We start from the raw sequence: 20,552 nt of genomic DNA, 5'->3' as shown, positions 1-20,552 counted from the left end.
GAAACTGTCCATAATCTAGCCAACATATTTTTGACTCCATTAGAGTGGAAAGTATGTTGTTAATGCAAAGGCAACTACGTAAAAGCTCTGTCTCCTACCTGCCAATCTCAAGCCACGCAGTAAGCTAAGCGTGGACTCTTTTTTTCTGTGGCACTGTTGCACAGAGCTGCCTCAGTCTCATTTCCTAAGTCATTAATCTACTCCCTGCTGAGAGAATTCACAGCATTTCTTTTCATGTGCTGAAAGTAAAAAGCCATAAAAGACTTTAAAGAATCAGAGACTAAAATAAAAGCAGCCTTGTCAATGTCCCTGAAGCTGGGTACCAAATGAAGTTTGCCATGCTCTTCCCTAAGTTTTTGCCCTCGACCGTATTCCCCCATTTTCCTTGAGTTCTACTATCGTCACTACTAGGGGCTTCTGATCTGGATCATACCCAAGTGCTCAGCGGCCATCCAAAAACTTTATCTAGGTTTTAGACCACAAAAACTGTTTTATTCTCAAAATTGAGTACATCTCAGGTCTTCTCTTTTGTTTCTATGCCACAAAATCTGGGATGGTATAATAAAGCCACAGCGCCAGATTCTGGGGAGGGGGAAAAAAAAAAAACCATGCTACCAACACAAAAGTTATGGTTCAGTTCCATTTCCGGAAATTAACGGTATTATGTCTAGCAACATATGTATGACAAATAATCAATAATATGTCATTAGACCTATCTGCTAATTATAAAAGGCTCTTACTAAAGTGCATAGATAATATATGGCTGTTAAAAACTAATGGCTTGGGGCAGGCCCAGTGGCGTAGTGGTTAAGTTCGCGCGCTCCGCTTCAGCGGCCCCAGGTTCACGGGTTCGTCCCAGGCATGGACTAACACACCACTCATCAAGCCAAGCTGTGGCAGCATCCCACATACACAAACCAGAGGAAGACTGGCAGGGACGTTAGCTCAGGGTTAATCTTCCTCACCAAAAAAAAAAAAAACTAACAGCTTACACCCAAGTTACTGCCCTTTCACGTCTGGACCCAGTTAAATCAACACTCTCTCTGCTGTGTTCAGGAAAAGACGAAAGCTGAGATGCACTACAAAGACGGCAGACACCCTAGTCTAGGAAGTTTAGCCTATTCTATAGGCTACACAACCATAGTTAGCATTAGCCCTGTTTCCAGTCCTTATCATTTAGGTCCCATTGGCTCAAAGTATACATTTTGTAGTTTCTTTATAATCCATTTAAATATTATTCAGCTACCACAGCACTCTGTTCTGATGAGTCTACCTGACATAATCATTCCTGTCCTTTCCAGAATCTATAGAAAGGCAAACGACTGTGGCTGTTGGCACTGTGGATTCATTGAATCTTTTGGTTAATCTCATTAGGCCTGTAATAAATAGGCCCACAATAAATCAAGAGGACTATTCTTTGCTATCATCACCAACAGGTACCAATATGATAAATGAATGTTTATTTGTTCCTCTTTTTCTATATCCTCTGCCTGTCCTAACCTGTTTCTCTAAACTCTTCTTTCTCCCTTTCTTCAGTCCTCTAAGGCAGTGGTTCTTCACCGGCTTGGGTGTGAATCAAAATCACCTGCAAATTGGGGCTGGCCTGGTGGCATTACGGTTAAGTTCACGTGCTCCACTTCGGCAGCCCAGGGTTCGTGGGTTCAGATCCTGGGCACAGACTGACGCACTGCTTGTCAAGCCATGCTGTGGCAGCATCCCATATAAAGTAGAAGAAGATGGGCACGGATGTTAGCCCAGGGCCAATCTTCCTCAGCAAAAAAAGAATAGAAGGATTGGTAACAGATGTTAGCTCAGGACTAATCTTCCTCAAGCAAAGGAAAAAAAAAAAAAGAGGCAGATTGGCAACAGATGTTAGCTCAGGGCAAAGCTTCCTCATGAAAAAAATATATATATGTTGATGTTTATAAGCTTCTATAGTGATTTTAAAAGTTGTAAACTATTTGGTACAACCATTGAGAAATTAACAACTGCTGAAATTATATTTTAATACTATGTGTATGACTTGCTCTGTTAAGTGTTTAGATGCAATAACTATCACTTTGGTAAATATATAATTTTTCCCCTGGCATTACCATTTGAATATCCAAAACTATTTTAGTCACAATTTGTTTGTCATCATTTCTTTGTTTTATAACCATTGTCAAATATTTCCTCTTTCTTTTGCTCTTATTTTTCATTTTCCCACTAACAAGGGAGGTATGGTGTTGCCTTAGCATTATCATCATTTGTTATGAGATACTCCTATTAGAAAGTAAGTGATTTTATTTTTTTGGCTGTTATCCTTAGTATTTATTTATTATTGGCTTTGACGTTAATAAGCCAAAGTCTGACTCTTGATAAAATTCCATTATCCTTTTTTTTTTAATTATTAAAAAACATTTGTTTCTCCAGGCAGTGGAGGAGAGCTGTCCAACCAGGAACACCTGTGCTCCTGTCACAGAATTGTTCTGGAGAGGAGGCAATGTTGAAGACAGAGCCCACTGGAACCCTCCACCAGGTTCACCAGGAGAGTCTCAAGAGCGAAAAGTTCCCTAAACTGAGAGTTTCTCCCAAGTCCGACATGCATTCTCAGCTCCCCCTGGTAGTGATGATGCAGGAGGCACTTGCTATTCTCCAGACATGGGGCCTGGACCTGGCCACCAGCCCATTGGCACCACCCTTCACCCCAGGTGGAGGGAGGCTGGACCAAGCATAGCGGTTCATTCTGGGCCTGAGTGCATTCTGCCCACCCTCCATCTCCGCCTGTGGTAGGCCGAATAATGGCCCTTCCTCCAAAGATGCTCATGTCCTAATCCCCAGAACCCGTGTATGTTTTACCTTATACGACAAAAGAGACTTTGAAGATATGGTTAAATTAAGGATCTTGTCATGGAGAGATGATCCTGGATCATCCCAGTAGGTCCAAAGTAATCACAAGGATATGTAATCACAATGTAATCCTCATAAGAGGAGACAGAAGAATTCGAGAGAGAAGACGGAAGGATGGAAGCAGAGGTCAGAGAGGAGAGAAGATACTATGGTGCTGGCTTTGAAGATGGAGGAAGGGGCCATGAACAAAGAAATGCAAGCAGCTTCCAGAAGCTGGAAAAGGCAAAGAAATGGTTTCTCCCCTAGAGTCCCCAGAAGGAACATAGGCCTGTCAACACCCTGACTATAATTTAGCCCAGTGAAACTGATTTCAGACTTGTGACCTCCAGGACTGTAAAGTAATAAATTTGTATTGTTTTAAGCCATGAAAAAAAAAAAAACATTTGTTTCTGAAGATGAAATTAAATGCACATAATTAAATCATTTTAAACAAAATTATAGGCCTTTGCAGATTCAAAAACACTTTGAAATTTTCATTTTTTTAATCATACATGAGAGTAACATTTATTGAATTGACTAAAATGAATTAATATTTCCTATTTTATTTATTAAGTGCTTAATTTACTTAAAAAATTTTAAGAATGCAGAAAATTATACTCACACATAAGCAATTTCTGAACCTTAAGACATACACTATTTCACTTCATATTTAAATAGATTTGCTTTTTACTAATTGTTGTTTTCCTACCATAACAGACAACTTTTTCATTAAATAGTGCTGGAAAGTCATTACATTCAGAAGACAAACACAATAGTGCAAAATTCTCCTCTTCAACCTAAATATCCTTTTGTATCAAAGAGTTATTAAATAAAGCAAAGGTAGAGGCAAATCATACAGGACATCAACACAAAATATCCTTTTCATGTAGAAAAAGATTTGTACGCTAAACTTCTACAAAGACAAAATAAGAAACAAAGTGTTTTTATGAGATTAGTTACAACAATATCATATTAAGAAGCTAGTTACAAGGTTACCCAATAAAGAGATAGAGCCAGAATCCCTCATACAATTGCAAAATGGCACAATATAGCTGCAAGGAAAATGTCAGAACTTTGTAATTTTCAAAGAAGCAAAGAAATAGAAAAGGTGCCACATTTGAACAACAAAAGTAACAGATGCATTTGATGCCATGCCAGATAAACACAGCAATCATCACTAACCCAAAAGACAACTGTATCAAAAAGGTTTTAGTGCTGAGTGATGATTCTATATGTTAATAACTGTGCTCAAGTTAACAGCAATAGTTAAAATTTCTGAACAGAAGATTATCTTGGAAGAGCAGTGATTGTTTTGCAGAGTACCAAAACAAATTCCTAGGGACGAAATACTCAAAATGCTAGAAGAAAACTTTAAACAAATAAAAAGATATCATGGAAACACTGTAATTTTGCATACTGATGGTGCAGCCACAATAACAGCAGGATGTAAATTTACATTAAGAATTCATTTGGAAAACTCTGAAGATCTAGTAATACATTATTTCACAAAGGATCTCTCATATGTAAAGTTTGCATGTAGATACAAATTTCAAATTAAATGTTATCAAAATGATGCATGAATCTAAACAAAATATTCAACACATTTAGTTTCATGCATTTTCAGCCTTTTGTAAAGAATGATACAAGAATATCACTCTGCTGTTTCATGCAAAAGTGTACCAGCTATCCCAAAAAATTTTTTGCCTAAATTTATGAGTTAAAAGTAGAATTCAAAAAGTTTAGGAGGAACAATTCTCAACTTGCAGATTTGTTTAATGCTAATTATTGACTTTAAAAGACGGCTTGCTTAGCGGGCCTGCCAGGTGGCGTAGTGGTTAAGTTTGCACGTTCCGCTTCGGCGGCCCAGAGTCCGCAGGTTCGGATCCCAGCGCAGATCTACGCACTGCTTATCAAGTCATGCTGTGGCGGTGTCCCATATAAAGTAGAGGAAGATGGGCACGGATGTTAGCCCAGGGCGAATCTCCCTCACCAAAAAGAGGAGGATTGGCAACAGATGTTAGCTCAGGGCCAATCTTCCTCACCAAAACCAAAAAAAATAGGGTTATTCAACTGATGTTAAGTTCAACCTAATGAATTTGTTTCAAGCAATCCTCAATATTTTTGACAATTAACATATACTGACAAACTTTATGGATTCAAAGTGTTGGAAATGAGAGGCTGAGAATGAGTTACTAGGGAGTCAGTGCTATAATCTGAATCCGCAAAGAGAATTATTAAAAGTGGGTAGAAGGGAGGAAAAAGTAGGTAGAGTGACTTCTGTGAATAATTGCAGGAAAGCTTCATCATTATTTTACTCAAAATCCATTCAACTTATCCCAGAAAATTTAAGCATTCCATGTGTCAATGAAAGAAAAGGAAGAGCAGTCCTGCTTAATGAATGATTGCTCATTTAAAGTACAATTTGAAGAGATGGTATTATTTAAGTTCTAATTCTATAGGATAAATGAGCTCCTGTCAGTCAGGAGGAAAGGGCAATAAATATTCGTCTGCCTTTCACTAATATGCCTACTTATGTAGAAAAAGTTTTCATCAATGACAATGACCAAGGATTTGAAAAGATCACCAATTTTAAAATCTTGATCAGGAATTGCTTGAAACCATTTCATGCACAAAATCTATTTTTTAAAAATGATGTTCACAGAAGCTAGTTCAAGTTTCTCATTAAAATATTTTTTAAATATTTGGAAGCGTATGTTATATCTTCCCTACAAAAAAACAGTAGAAAGGATTAATGAAACAAAGAGTTGGTTCTTCGAGAAGATAAACAAAATAGACAAACCCTTAGCCAGGCTAACTAAGAAAAAAAGAGAAAAGGCTCAAGTAAATAAAATTAGAAATGAAAGAGGAGAAATTACAACGGATACCATGGAAATACAGAGGATTATAAGAGAATACTATGAGAAATTATATGCCAACAAATTGGACAATCTAGAAGAAATGGATAAATTCTTAGACTTATACAACCTCCCAAAATTGAACCAAGAAGAAATGGAGAATCTGAATAGACCAATCACAAGTAAAGAGATTGAAATAGTAATCAAAAACCTCCCAAAAAATAAAAGTCCAGGACCAGATGGCTTCTCCAGTGAATTTTACCAAACATTCAAAGAAGATTTAATACCCATCCTCCTCAAACTATTCCAAAAAATAGAGGAAGATGGAACACTTCCTGAATTATTCTATGAGGCCAACATCACCCTGATACCAAAACCAGACAAAGACAATACAAAGAAAGAAAATTACAGGCCAATATCGCTGATGAACATTGATGCAAAAATCCTCAACAAAATATTGGCAAACCGAATACAACAATATATTAAAAAGATCATACACCATGATCAAGTGGGATTTATACCAGAGACGCAGGGATGGTTCAACATCCGCAAATCAATCAACGTGATACATCACATCAACAAAACAAAGAATAAAAACCACATGATCGTCTCAATAGACGCAGAGAAGGCATTTGACAAGATACAACATCCATTTATGATAAAAACTCTCAATAAAATGGGAATAGAAGGAAAGTACCTCAACATAATAAAGGCCATATATGACAAACCCACAGCTAACATCATACTCAACGGGGAAAGACTGAAAGCCATTCCTCTGAGAACAGGAACGAGGCAGGGCTGCCCACTCTCACCACTCCTGTTCAACATAGTACTGGAGGTTTTGGCCAGAGCAATTAGGCAAGAAAAAGGAATAAAAGGAATCCAAATAGGTAACGAAGAAGTGAAACTCTCACTATTTGCAGATGACATGATTGTATATATAGAAAACCCTAAAGAATCTGTTGGAAAACTGTTAGAAACAATCAACAACTACAGCAAAGTTGCAGGGTACAAAATCAATCTACAAAAATCAGTTGCATTTCTATATGCTAATAATGAACTAACAGAAAGAGAGCTCAAAAAGATAATACCATTTACAATTGCATCAAAAAGAATAAAATACCTAGGAATAAATCTTACCAAGGAGGTGAAGGACCTATACAATGAGAACTACAAGACATTATTGAGGGAAATCTACGATGACATAAAGAAATGGAAAGATATCCCATGCACGTGGATTGGAAGAATAAACATAGTTAAAATGTCTATATTACCTAAAGCAATCTACAGATTCAATGCAATCCCAATCAGAATCCCAATGACATTCTTCACAGAAATAGAAAAAAGAATACTAAAATTTATATGGGGCAATAAAAGACCCCGAATAGCTAAAGAAATCCTAAAGAAAAAGAACAAAGCAGGAGGCATCACAATTCCTGACTTCAAAACATACTACAAAGCAATAGTAATCAAAACAGCATGGTACTGGTACAAAAACAGACACACAGATCAATGGAACAGAATTGAAAGCCCAGAAATAAAACCACACATATACGGACAGCTAATTTTCGACAAAGGTGCTAAGGACATGCAATGGAGAAAGGAAAGTCTCTTCAATAAATGGTGTTGGGAAAACTGGACAGCCACATGCAAAAGAATGAAAGTGGACCATGTGCTATCGCCATTCACAAAAATTAACTCAAAATGGATCAAAGACCTGAAGGTGAGACCTGAAACTATAAAACTCATAGAAGAAAATATAGGCAACACACTATTTGACATTGGGTTTAAAGGAATCTTTTCGGATGACATGCCTACCCAGACTAGGGAAACTAAAGAAAAAATAAACAAGTGGGACTTTATCAGACTAAAGAGCTTTTATAAGACAAATGAAACCAGAATCAAGATGAACAAACAACCAACCAGCTGGGAGAGAATATTTGCAAAACATACATCTGACAAGGGGGTGATCTCCATAATATATAAAGAACTCACACAATTGAACAACAAAAAAACAAACAACCCAATCAAAAAATGGGCAGAGGAAATGAACAGACACTTCTCCAAGGAAGATATACAGATGGCCAATAGGCACATGAAAAGATGCTCAACATCACTAATCATCAGGGAAATGCAAATCAAAACAACACTAAGATACCACCTCACGCCCGTTAGAATGGCTATAATCACCAAGACAAAAAACAACAAATGTTGGAGAGGTTGTGGAGAAACAGGAACCCTCATACACAGCTGGTGGGAATGCAAATTGGTGCAGCCTCTATGGAAAACGGTATGGAGATTCCTCAAAGAATTAAAAATAGAGATGCCCTATGATCCAGCCATCCCACTACTGGGAATCTATCCAACGCACCTGAAATCAACAATCCAAAGAGGCTTATGCACCCCTATGTTCATTGCAGCATTGTTCACCATAGCCAAGAAGTGGAAGCAACCTAAGTGTCCCTCGACTGACGATTGGATTAAGAAAATGTGGTATATATATACAATGGAATACTACTCAGCCATAAAAAAAGACAAAATCGTCCCATTTGCAACAACATGGATGGGCCTGGAGCGTATTATGTTAAGTGAAATAAGCCAGAAAGAGAAAGACAAACACTGTATGATCTCACTCATATGTGGAATATAAACCAACACATGGACAGAGAAAACTGGACTGTGGTTACCCGGGAAGTGGGGGTGGGGGGTGGGCACAAGGGGTGAAGGGAGTCATATATGGGGTGAATGACAAACAAAAATGTACAACCCAAAATTTCACAATGTTAGAAACCATTAAAACATCAATAAAAAAAAAATAAAAAAGTGAGAAAAACGCAAAAAAAAAAAAAAATATTTTTTAAATATTTGGAAGCGTATGTTATATCTTCCCTACATTATGTGTTTTATTTTAACATAATTCTATAAAAAGGAAATAATTTATTAAAATATATATTATTTTAATGTAATTCCATAAAAAATAAATTTAAGCATTTTTCGCCAACACCCAAATAGGACATGACACCCTCATGTCTCCCTGCAGTTTTCTCCAGTGTCCCACACAAATACGACCATCAGTTTCCCTCTGTGCTACGAGATAAGAACAGGTGAAAGGCACTGAACTTCTGTATTCTCATTACCTAAAACCATCTGTTGAGTGAATGAACAGACAGTTGTAATATGGAAAATCAAACTTAGACAAAACAAAATGGGTCATACATTTTCACAGAATTTATGCAGCAATTCAACATTAAATCTTCATTCAGCAAAGATAATAAGCAAATAAATATTCTGGTTCCTTATACCAACAGCAAATTAGAATTCAAGAGAATCATCAGTGAGGTTACAGAAATCTTGCTAAGTTCCAGGAAACCAAGTCAGTATTCAAACCAACTCTAGTATGTAGTAGAACGTAGCATACATGACCTGCTCTGGAAAAGTCATGAGTTGGCATCTTATCAAGACATGAGTTAAAAGAGCAACCCTAGGAAATTCTCATTCTATAACGCATAAGAAACAGTACTATCTATTTTTACAAAGAAATAAATCACAAAAGAATCCAAATAATTTATTTTTTAAATGACTGGATAATCTAATCCCAATCTATTTTTAATCTTATTTGGCTAATAATCCAAATGACTCTATTATTTCAAACATTTCTTTAAGCCCACAAAGTTATTCATAAATGACACTTCTAGAATATCCAGCCTTTTATCCTGACACAAACTGACATGCCAAAACTGTAGTGTTATGAACTCTGAAATAGAATGTAAAGCAGATTCCATTGTTTATCATCTTTTAGAAAGCAGTTCATCTTACCCTAGAAAGTCTCCTTTTTCCTGTAATGCTATGTCATTAAAATGTCATTGTAGAGAATGTTACTAGAATAAAGCATTTTATATAACTAGGTTTTTCCCACATTTTAACAAATGACTCTGAGGTCATATTTAAATCTTATAATAAACAATGCTTTATAATCTTAGAATTTTTATAATAAAAAGTCATCTACTAAAGCCTCTTCATTTTACAGAGGAGGAATATAAGGCTTAGAAAAATTAAATGACTTTCCCAGGATGAGAATTATAAAGTATTGAAGATATAACTATAAACAAGATATGTCATCTCTATCCACAGTCTAGTTAAAGACAAGTATACAGTGTTATGATGGGGGAAGAACATTTGACACAAATATAAGAATTCTGATTCAACTACACACAAGTCACTCCTACTGGGAAAAACTAAGAGAAAAGTATTTGTTAATGAGCAACAAAAAGGCCAGGTAAAGCAGACAGCATAGCAACCACAAAAGGAAAGAAAATTGAAGTAAACGAAGGTCTCAAAATTTCACACTTATGTCTATTAGTAGGAAAATTTCTGAGATGCAGTAGAAAGGAATATGGGAATAAAATTAGAAAGGCACTGTATATCTGGGTGTCCTATCAGACAGAATTCTCTCTATATACATATATATATACATATATATAAGTGTATATGTAAATACACACAAGCTCACCAACCTATAGCCTTCAGACCTCTAGGCAGACAGGCAGACAACTAGTGATCTCATCTTAGTTTACAAATTATCTTTTGAAAGCAACATAAATTTTATAGTCAAAATAGAGATCCTGAAGTGTCTTTTTTGTTTGTTTTTTGCTTTTTTGCGAGGGAGATCAGCCCTGAGCTAACATCCGATGCTGATCCTCCTCTTTTTTTGCCGAGGAAGATTGGCCCTGAGCTAACTTCTGTGCCCATCTTCCTCTTCTTTATATGGGACGCTGCCACAGCATGGCGAGACAAGCGGTGCGTCGGTATGCGCCCGGGGTTCCAAACCCGCGAACCCCGGGCCGCCAAAGTGGAGCGTGCGCACTTAACTGATTGCGCCACCAGCCCAGCGTCCTGAAGTTTTTTAAGTACAAAGAGCAATAAAAGAAAAATTCAATACTCGTAAAAAATTAGAAGAAAAATACTTTAAATTGTCTATATGGCGTGCTTTGTCCCTGATTCAACCAATTTTTGTTCATTTAATGACTATAAAAAAAAATTTCAGAGTTTTCATAAGGTCATAACCTCAGTCTCCTTAACACTACCAGGAGTAACTCTTTTTCTACCAAGAACTCTTCCAATAGCAGTAGTATAAGTAGTGTGGTTGGAGGAGAGATGAAGATAACAAAGCGCCTGCAGTCATGAAACTGAGAAGAACAAACAACAAAATAAGTACATATATGTAAGATCCATACATACACATGATCTGTGTATGTGTGAGTGTGTATGCATGTGTAAAAGGCAGGGGAAAATGATAGAGAGTGACTGTAGGGTGGTCAAGGAAGGCTTCTCTGAGAGACAGTGATCTAAATGAAGTGAGAGAGACTTGCAGAAAGAGAAGGAACATCGTAAGGAAACTAGTCACAAACAGATGCTGAGGAAGAACATTCCACACAGAACAGATAACGAGTGCAAAGGCCCTAAGATGAGAGTTACTTTGGTATGTTCAAAGAACAATGAAGAGCCCACGTGGCTACAGATGAGTAAAGATGAGATCAGGGAGTCATCAGCAAGAGCCTGATCATATAGCGTGTGGTAGGCCATGGTTAGGATTTTATCCTGAGTGTGACAGGGAGCTACAGCAGGGGAGTGCTGTGAATTAATTTATAATTTTAAGACTTCATTCTGGTTACTGGATATAGAACTCATTGTAGAAGGGCAAGAAGAGAAGCAGAGACACAAGTTGGGAGGCTACTGTATAATCCTAACCAAGAGGTGGTAGTAGTTTAGACTTGGAGGTGGCAGAGAAACTCTTGATAGTTGGATTTGGGGTATATTTTGCTAATGTGTTGGATATGGAGTACATGGAAAAAAGAAAAGTCATAGGAAAAAGTTTTAAGGATAAAAAGTCAGTGAGCAACTGCGAGCTACTCCAACTTTCTGTAGCATCCGTGACCGAGCCAGGCAGTGTCAATGGGACTGCAGGCTCCTTGGCTCTTGCAGCAGCAATAAGAAGGCAGGCTCCTGGCTTCCTGGCTAGGTAACAATGGCAGTATTCTCAAAAGTGCAGTACTTTGGGGCTCTGGTAACACAACTTTCACTTTTGTTCTCCAGCCATAGGGGCAATAGCTGCTTCCCAGTAGCTATATTGGCAATAGCTAATCTCTACGTGGTATCACCCTGGCTTTTTTTACTCCTCCAACCCTTCCAACACTTTTGCAACCAATTCCCTGTATTAAAACCTTTCTATCAGAAATACCCTAAGTGGCTTCTATTTCCCTGAATGGACGCCAATTGATACAGTAAAGGAAGAGATATCACTCTCCAGAGTCTACTTTCACATATTTTGTCCCTCACAACATCCTTACACACAAGCGAGGCAAATTCCATTATTCCCTTTTTACGAACAGTAAACTGAAAAGTGAAAGTGATTAAGTAAATTGACCCAAATTATTCGGCTATTAACAGTGGAGCCTAAACTCAATCTAAGATGTCTTTATCTAAATCCTATGTTCTTTTCACAACAATAAAGTCAAGAAATATTGATTGCTTTCAATGTTATAAAAGGAAAAAACACACATAATTGGAATCAGCTCAGGAAACTAGCCACACATTAACAGCACTAGCACTAAAAAGACCAATCTCTATCCTCTTGAAGCAAACTATACGTACATACCTTGCTTCAAACAAACCTTTTTTTCAAGATTCAATCTACTCTCAAGAGAGTGATTCATAAAATACTTTGAAGTAAGATTTCTTGACAAGAAAGCTTCCAACACGCATTTAAATAATTTATTTACCAAAAGTTTATCTTAACCATCACTTTTCACATATAAAACTATAATAAAGAGCAAGGTATTCTCATATAAAGCAATAACATAAGACTTACTGATTTAAAGAAACTATCAGAAACAGGACTATACAAAGGATAACATATTATGGAGAAAACATTTAACCTATTATGCTAATTTAAAATCAATAACTTTTACTAAAAAAACTAATTCTCACATGTAACATTTTTTAAGAAGTCTGAAACCAGGGCCAGCCCTGTGGCTTAGCGGTTAAGTGTGCGCACTCCGCTGCTGGCGGCCCGGGGTTCAGATCCCGGGCACGCAGTGACGCACCACTTCTCCGGCCATGCTGAGGCCGAGTCCCACATACAGCAACTAGAAGTATGTGCAACTATGACATACAACTATCTACTGGGGCTTTGGGGGGAAAAATAAATAAATAAAATTTTTTTAAAAAAAATGAAAAAAAAAAAAAAAAAAAAGAAGTCTGAATCCAAAAGAGCACTTGATTTAAAGAGAAAACAAATATACCAGACACTAACTTCTAAAGTCACCAGAAGGCAAAAAGAGAACTAATAAGAGGTCATTAAAAACAAATTGATGCAAAATATTAGACCTAAAACCATAAAACTCTTAGAAGAAAACAAAGGGATAAATCTTTATGATCCGGGATCAATGGATTCTTGGACATAACCCCAAAAGCAGGAGTAACAGAATAAAAAAGACACAAACCAGACTTCACCAAAATTAAAACTTTTGTGCATCAAAAGACATTATCAAGAAAGTGAAAAGACAACCTACAGAATGGGAGAAAATATTTACATATCATATATCTGATAAGGGTTTAATATCCAGAATATATAAAGAATTCAATAAAAACAATTAAAAATGGGCAAAGGACTTGAATAAAAACAGTGGTAATAACGGTGGAAGAAAATAAACAAATGGCCAATAAGCACATGAAAAAATGCTCAACTGCATTAGTCATTAGGGAAATGCAAATCAAAACCACAATGAGATACCACTTCACATACTAGGATGCCTATAACAAAAAAAAAATGAAAGAGGGGGCCAGCCCCATGGCGTAGCAGTTAAGTGCACGCGCACAGCTGCTGGTGGCCCGGGTTCGGATCCCAAGCGCACACCAATGCACTGCCTGTCAAGCTATGCTGTGGCGGTGTCCCATATAAAGTGGAGGAAGATGGGCACAGATGTTAGCCCTGGGCCAGTCTTCCTCAGCAAAAAAAAAAAGAGGAGGATTGGCATGGATGTTAGCTCAGGGCTGATTTCCCTCACAAAAAAAAAAAAAAGAAAGATAAGTATTGACAAGGATGTAGAAAAGTGGAACACTCATATATTGCTGGTGGGAATTTAAACAGTGCACTCTCTCTGGAAAACAGTTTGACTATTCCTCAAAAAGGTAGACATAGAAGGGGGCCAGCCCGGTGGCACAAGCGGTTAAGTGCGCGTGCTCTGCTGCGGCGGCCCAGGGTTCGCCAGTTCGGATCCCAGGCACGCATCAACGCACTGCTTGTCAAGCCATGCTGTGGCGGCGTCCCATATAAAGTGAAGGAAGATGGGCACAGATGTTAGCCCCGGGCCAGTCTTCCTCAGCCAAAAAAGAGGAGGATTGGCAGATGTTAGCTCAGGTCCGATCTTCCTCACAAACAAAAAAGGTAGACATAGAAGTACCACATGATCCAGCAATTCTACACCTAGATATACAACCAAAAGAATTGAAAGCAAGAACTGAAGCAGATACTTGTACATGCTAATTTTGGTATAGCTAAAATTTGAACTACAATTAAAATAAATATTATCAGATAATTTCATCCTTAATATGCTGATCAAAAAAAAAAAAAGAAAATCAAATTGACTAAGAACCAAAAATTAGCCGATTTTATCAAGAATATAAATGTTGACGGCCGGCCCCATGGCTTAGCGGTTAAGTGCTCGCGCTCCGCTGCTGGCGGCCTGGGGTCGGATCCCGGGCGTGCACCGATGCACTGCTTCTCCAGCCATGCTGAGGCCGTGTCCCACATACAGAAACTAGAAGGATGTGCAGCTATGACATACAACTATTTACTGGGGCTTTGGGGAAAAAAGTAAATAAATAAAATTATTAAAAAAAAAAAGAATATAAATGTTGATATTTTTGTTATAGATAGCTACTAATAAATTTTGAAGCAGTGAATAACTATACGACAGCAATATATGTTAAGCTTCTTTAAAAATTATAAGTATATAGCTTATGAGCTACCATATCTTCAGTAAACTTTTACAAAATTTATAAAGGAATTTCCTGACATTCCAGAAATAACACATATCCCTCATTCTTGAAGGATGAATGCCTTCAAATCTTAAACACATATATAAATAGCTCAAAGACTACAGTAGCCTTTAATATTGGCAACTGATTAGACAAAGGGGATGTATTTGTAAGTATCTTAAAAGAAATAGCTAGGGGCTGGCCCCGTGGCTTAGTAGTTTAGTGTGCGCATTCCACTACTGGCGGCCCAGGTTCGGATCCCGGGCATGCACCGACGCACCGCTTCTCTGGCCATGCTGAGGCCACGTCCCACATACAGCAACTAGCAAGATGTGCAACTATGACATACAACTATCTACTGGGGCTTTGGGGGAAAAAAAAAAGGAAGAGGATTGGCAATAGATGTTAGCTCAGGGCCGGTCTTCCTCAGCAAAAAAGAGGAAGATTGGCATGGATGTTAGCTCAGGGCTGATCTTCCTCACACAAAACAAAAGGAAAGAAAGAAATAGCTAAATTTAGAATTATGATTTTTACTTCTTTATTCTTGAAATAATTGCTTAAAAACTTACAAAGGCACAACTTAAAGGGAAAAATAGCTTTTATGGGTGTGTACTTCATTGATATTAAGTTCACTATTTTACAAGGGGAAATAAAATGTATATACTTCTCTCTCTCTCCCTCTCTCGCTCTCTCTCTCTCACACACACACACACACATTTTAGATCCACCCAACTAAAAAGCTGCTGGCAAATCAAAGTCACTGAATTTCAACTTTAGTAATTTTATAAAATACTACCACGAAAGAAAAGTACCAAAATATTAACATGGTCATAGTAACACCTACCTACTGACACTTACCGTGTGAAAATTTATCATTTCTTGAAGACTGTCAGAAAACTTGGTCAAACTGGTCTATAAGAAAGAAACCAAAAGAAAACCAAGTCATTTAAGAGTCACTAAAATAGGGCCGGCCCGGTGGCTTGGTGGTTAAGTGCGCGCGCTCCGCTGCTGGCGGCCCGGTTCGGATCCGGGCGCGCGCTGACGCGCCGCTTCTCCGGCCATGCTGAGGCCGCGTCCCACATACAGCGGCTGGAAGGATGTGCAACTATGACATGCAGCTGTCTGCTGGGGCTTTGGGGGAACAAAAATAAATAAATAAAAATTATAAAAAAAAAAAAGAGTCACTAAAATAGGACATAAAAATGTTACTTCAGCATTTCTGATAAAAAGATCAAGTTACATTGTAAAATAACATTTATTTCCAAGGACAATCTCACTACCTCATGGGCATGCTCTGCAGAGAGGTCAAGTCTATATAGTAACATAAAACCCTAGAATAGTCAAAAAAATTAGTAATGCCATATCAATGGTACTATGCTAACAAATAGGAATGGAGTATATAAACCTAAAGGTAAAATTGAGTGTATCAAGTCTGTGCCCATTTAGGCATCAATGCATCAAATAATCATCAAACTACAACCATTTTTTCACCAGTTATTATTCCTCATGAAAGAAATATAATACCACATAGTACTGCAAGGGGTCTAAGCTAACCCAGCATAGCTAGCTGACCAGAACTTTCCTAAGCAGCCCCCCAAATAAACAGTTAGATACTATTCTTAGGTTAATGCTCTCTGCTTGCCCCTATAAGCAGCTACCAGTAAACATGATCCTGTTCTCCCTGCTCAGGCCCTCTTGTAGATGCTTCAGCTCACCTAGCAGCAAGTAAACTTACAATGACAACGCAAATCAACCATCAACTTCTAACTATCCAAGAAAACAAGACTGTACAAGATAGCACTAACGGTGATAGCTTTGCTACTTCTAATTTTAAGGACCACTATAACTATCAATAAGGTAAATGGGTGCATAATTCTTTAATGTCTTGCTGCAATTATCATTTTAACTAATTTTAATAATACTAACCTCAACTACAGCATCATTACTAGAATACTGTGCCAGGTCTCGAATCCCATTCATGAACTGTTTATTTGCAACACAAAAGGCTTTTCCGGTATCAATCATCGCAATACAAAGCTTCACAAGCTGAAAAAGAAAAACATTATCACAGTTTGAACACAACTTTTCAAATTACTTAGTTGAACAAATGTTAGCAGTAACCACATGAGTTAGCCTAATTAAGATAAACTATGGTTCATCAATAAACCCAAAATAAACTAATTAAAAATTGTTCTTTTTTTTTCTTTGGCTTGTAAAGTAAATTCATAAGAAAGTTGTACCAAGAAAATCAACCTTTCAGGACCCAGAGGCTGTCTGATAACAACAATAAAAAAATCATTTTATCAAGTTAAAATCAATCTCGTAAGTTAACTCCATAAAAATGTATTAAGCACCTCTTAGAAGGAAGAAAAGGGAACTTCAGGCAGAAGAAGCAGCATGATAAAAGAAATTTAAATTAAAAAAAAAAAACTGTGTATGTTAGAGGAAAGGGGAGTCAACTGGTATGGTGGGTTAATAATGTTGGTCATTTCAATATCAGTCTATCAAAGCAGATGTCTGAATTGATTAATCAACCACGTTTCTCCAATGCCTACTGTTCTAGGCATTATGCTAAGCCTCAGAACTGAGTTTTTTTTTCCTTCCTTCCTTCTTTCCTCTCTCCCTCCCTCCCTTCCTCTCTGTCTCTCTCTTTCATTCCTTTCTTCTGTTTTTTCCATTCCTTCTTTCTTTCTTTCATTTAGACACAGAACATTTTCTTTAAACAAAATCTTGAGAGAATAACAAATATAAAAAAGATAAAAGTAGAGTGCTCTAGATGAAGGAGAGAAGGGTACTGGATTGGGGAGAGGAGGCCACCAAGAAGAGGATCAAGAGCCCAGGAAAACTTGAGAGAACACCTAAAGGATCTCAGGAGTATAATTTGAAACTGTGGCCCTAGAGCCTAGAGGAACACGAATTGAAAACATAATCTCTGCTCTCAGAAGCTCTAATTCTAACCAGTAGACAAGCAGATAAATTCTGTACAGCACAAACACAACTGCCATGCATGAGAAAACCATGCACAGGCAACAAAGGAAGAACATCTAACCAGGACTATAGAGATCAGGGAAGGATTCCAAGAAAATGTAACACTTGAGAAAAGCTCCAAAGACCAACAGGAATTAGCCAATCAGATAAGGGTAACAGGAAGACACTACTCCAGGAAGAGCATGTGCTAAGGCCCAGAGGCTTAAGAGGACAGGGCAAACCAGAGGCACTAAGTAGCTTAGTGCAGTGTGGAAATGTATACAAGGGCCAGATGAGAAAAAGCCTTGTGTGCAATGCTAAGGTGTTCAATTTTATATGAAAGGAAATGGGAAACAGTTAAGGACATTAATTGGGTGAGTTGACCAGAGTTCCACTTTAGAATGATGACCTAGGGCCGGCCCCGTGGCTTAGCGGTTAAGTGCTCGCGCTCCGCTGCTGGCGGCCCAGGTTCGGATCCCAGGCGCGCACCGACTCACCACTTCTCTGGCCATGCTGAGGCCACTTCCCACATACAGCAACTAGAAGGATGTGCAGCTATGACATACAACTATCTACTGGGGCTTTGGGGGAATGAATGAATGAATGAATGAATAAATAAATAAAAATTATAGAATGATGACCTAAAAGGAAAAAATATAGAGACAAGGAAATAGAAAGAATAAAGATAAGATAAGACCAAAAACCACAAGAGCCTGAATTCAGGCAGTAAGCAGGTAGAGAAGAGGGGAGACAAATTCAAGAATTACAGTCAAGTACCCGTGTACAGTTATGCAGACTATATCCTACCACGGGTAAAAGCAGAGGGTGAAATCCAGCCTGAGCTCTGCTTGCCAAAGGCTACATCTGCTCCAAGACACTAATTCACACAAAGACACTATGCTGGCCAGCAGAGACTCTTGTTTGAACCGTGTTAGGCCCGTGAGGTGGGCCTGAGCTAGATGGGCCTGTGAGACAAGCCAAGTGGAAAGTCTATCAAACAAAAGTGAAAACAGATGTTTGAAGCTCAAGAAAAGAGGAGTGTGCTGTGGATAGAAATACAGGAGTCATCAGCAAATACACAGTGACAGCGCCACAATGCCATATCCTAGACAGAAAGCAGAGGGCAGAGCATGTAGACTAAAGAGGAAGGTGATTAAAGAGGAAGAGGGAAAGGTAGGAGGAAAAGCAAGAGAATAACTTCACCAAAGTCAAGAAAGAACAAAGCATCAAAAGATGGATGATGAAAAAGTTGAAAGTCCATAAAGGTCAAATTTTAAAAAGACTTAAAGGGGCCAGCCCCAGGCCGTAGCGGTTAGGTGCACGCGCTCTGCCCGGGTTCGGATCCTGGGCGCACACCAATGCACTGCTTGTCAGGCCATGCTGTGGGGGCATCCCACGTACAGTGGAGGAAGATGGGCACAGATGTTAGCTCACGGCCAGTCTTCCTCAGCAAAAAGAGGAGGATTGGCATGGATGTTAGCTCAGGGCTGATCTTTCTCACAAAAAAAAAAAGACTTAAAAATGTCTATTGAGCTTGGTGACAAAAAGTCACCATCATCCCTGGCAAGAATAGTTTTAAGAGAAACTGACTGGGGAGCCGTAGCCAGATTACAGTGAGTTATGAACTGCAGATAAAGAAGACATAATGATAGATAAATGTTTCTCAACATATATTCTACAGAATATCCTGCAGGAACATTCTGTACCAAAATAAGGATTCGTGATCAAACAAGTCTGGGAAACTCAGTTTACAAGTTAAACCAGGGGGCCAGCCCCGCGGCATAGCAGTTAAGTGCGCGCACTCCGCTGCTGGCGGCCAGGTTCGGATCCTGGGCGCGCACTGACGCACTGCTTATCAGGCCATGCTGTGGCGGCGTCCCATATAAAGTGGAGAAAAATGGGCACGGATGTTAGCCCAAGGCCAGTCTTCCTCAGCAAAAAGAGGAGGATTTGCATGGATGTTAGCTCAGGGCTGGTCTTCCTCACACACACAAAAAAGTTAAACCAGATTTCTTTATTGCTAAACTTGAAAGAGCTTTTGATATATTAACGTGTGCTGTGAATCCTAGAGAGGCGTTATATACAATATGTAGCATTTCTCAAAAATATTTGACATGGAATTCTCTTTAGAAGAAGCATTCTCGTAAGACCAACGTTCCACAAAACCCACTAGGAGAAATGCCAGCTGAGAGTAGTCTTTTAAATAGTTTGCTAATTACAAAAAAAAAAAAAAATAGTAATAACAATAAGACGTCTTAAAAAACAGAAAAAGTAATTCTAAAATTCATATGTAGTAACTAACATGCAAAAAGAGCAAAAAAAATTGAAAAAGGGTAATGAGGTGGGGACATTAGCTCTATGTGTTATTAAAATATACTAGTCAGTAATTAAAAGTCTGATAACGGATGTTAACAGACAAAATGGTCAATCAAGAAACAGATACAAATATGCAGCACTTGATTAAAGTAACACTCCAGCTGGGGGGGGGGGGTGATATTATCCAATAAATGACATTGGGACACTGGATAGCCATCTAAAGGGAAAAAAGAAAGAAGGAAACTAAGTAGAATTCCAAACCCCCAAATTAATTTTAGATGGAATAAAGATTTAAACACAAAAAAATTAAATGAGAAAACAGGAGTTAATATTTTTTATAATCTCAAAGCAGGAAAAGTCTTTCTGAGAAGGACGCAAAACTCAAAAGCCACAGAAGAAACCGATCGATTCAACTACATAAAAACAAAACATTTCTGCAAGGAATAAATAAATAAATAAACTTAGTCAAAAGACAAACAACAATATGGGAAAACAACATTAGCAACA

The 20,552-nt window shown here is 38.1% G+C and overlaps 1 protein-coding gene across 3 annotated transcripts in view; it reads right to left on the bottom strand.

Annotated features, from left to right (window-relative positions):
• Window positions 1-20,552, bottom strand: part of ACAP2 (ArfGAP with coiled-coil, ankyrin repeat and PH domains 2) — a 156,576-nt gene that overhangs the window by 65,887 nt on the left and 70,137 nt on the right. For all 3 annotated transcript variants that reach the window (XM_058556086.1, XM_058556084.1, XM_058556085.1), the window contains exons 3-4: window positions 16,689-16,808; window positions 15,621-15,674 (exon numbers count right to left, since the gene is read on the bottom strand). In XM_058556086.1, the coding sequence (XP_058412069.1) occupies window positions 15,621-15,674; window positions 16,689-16,808 (174 nt within the window). The remainder of the gene's footprint in view (window positions 1-15,620; window positions 15,675-16,688; window positions 16,809-20,552) is intronic.

Source organism: Diceros bicornis, chromosome 15 (assembly GCF_020826845.1).
Source record: "Diceros bicornis minor isolate mBicDic1 chromosome 15, mDicBic1.mat.cur, whole genome shotgun sequence".
Classification (NCBI taxonomy): domain Eukaryota; kingdom Metazoa; phylum Chordata; class Mammalia; order Perissodactyla; family Rhinocerotidae; genus Diceros; species Diceros bicornis.
This window is presented reverse-complemented; position numbering and strand designations above follow the sequence as displayed.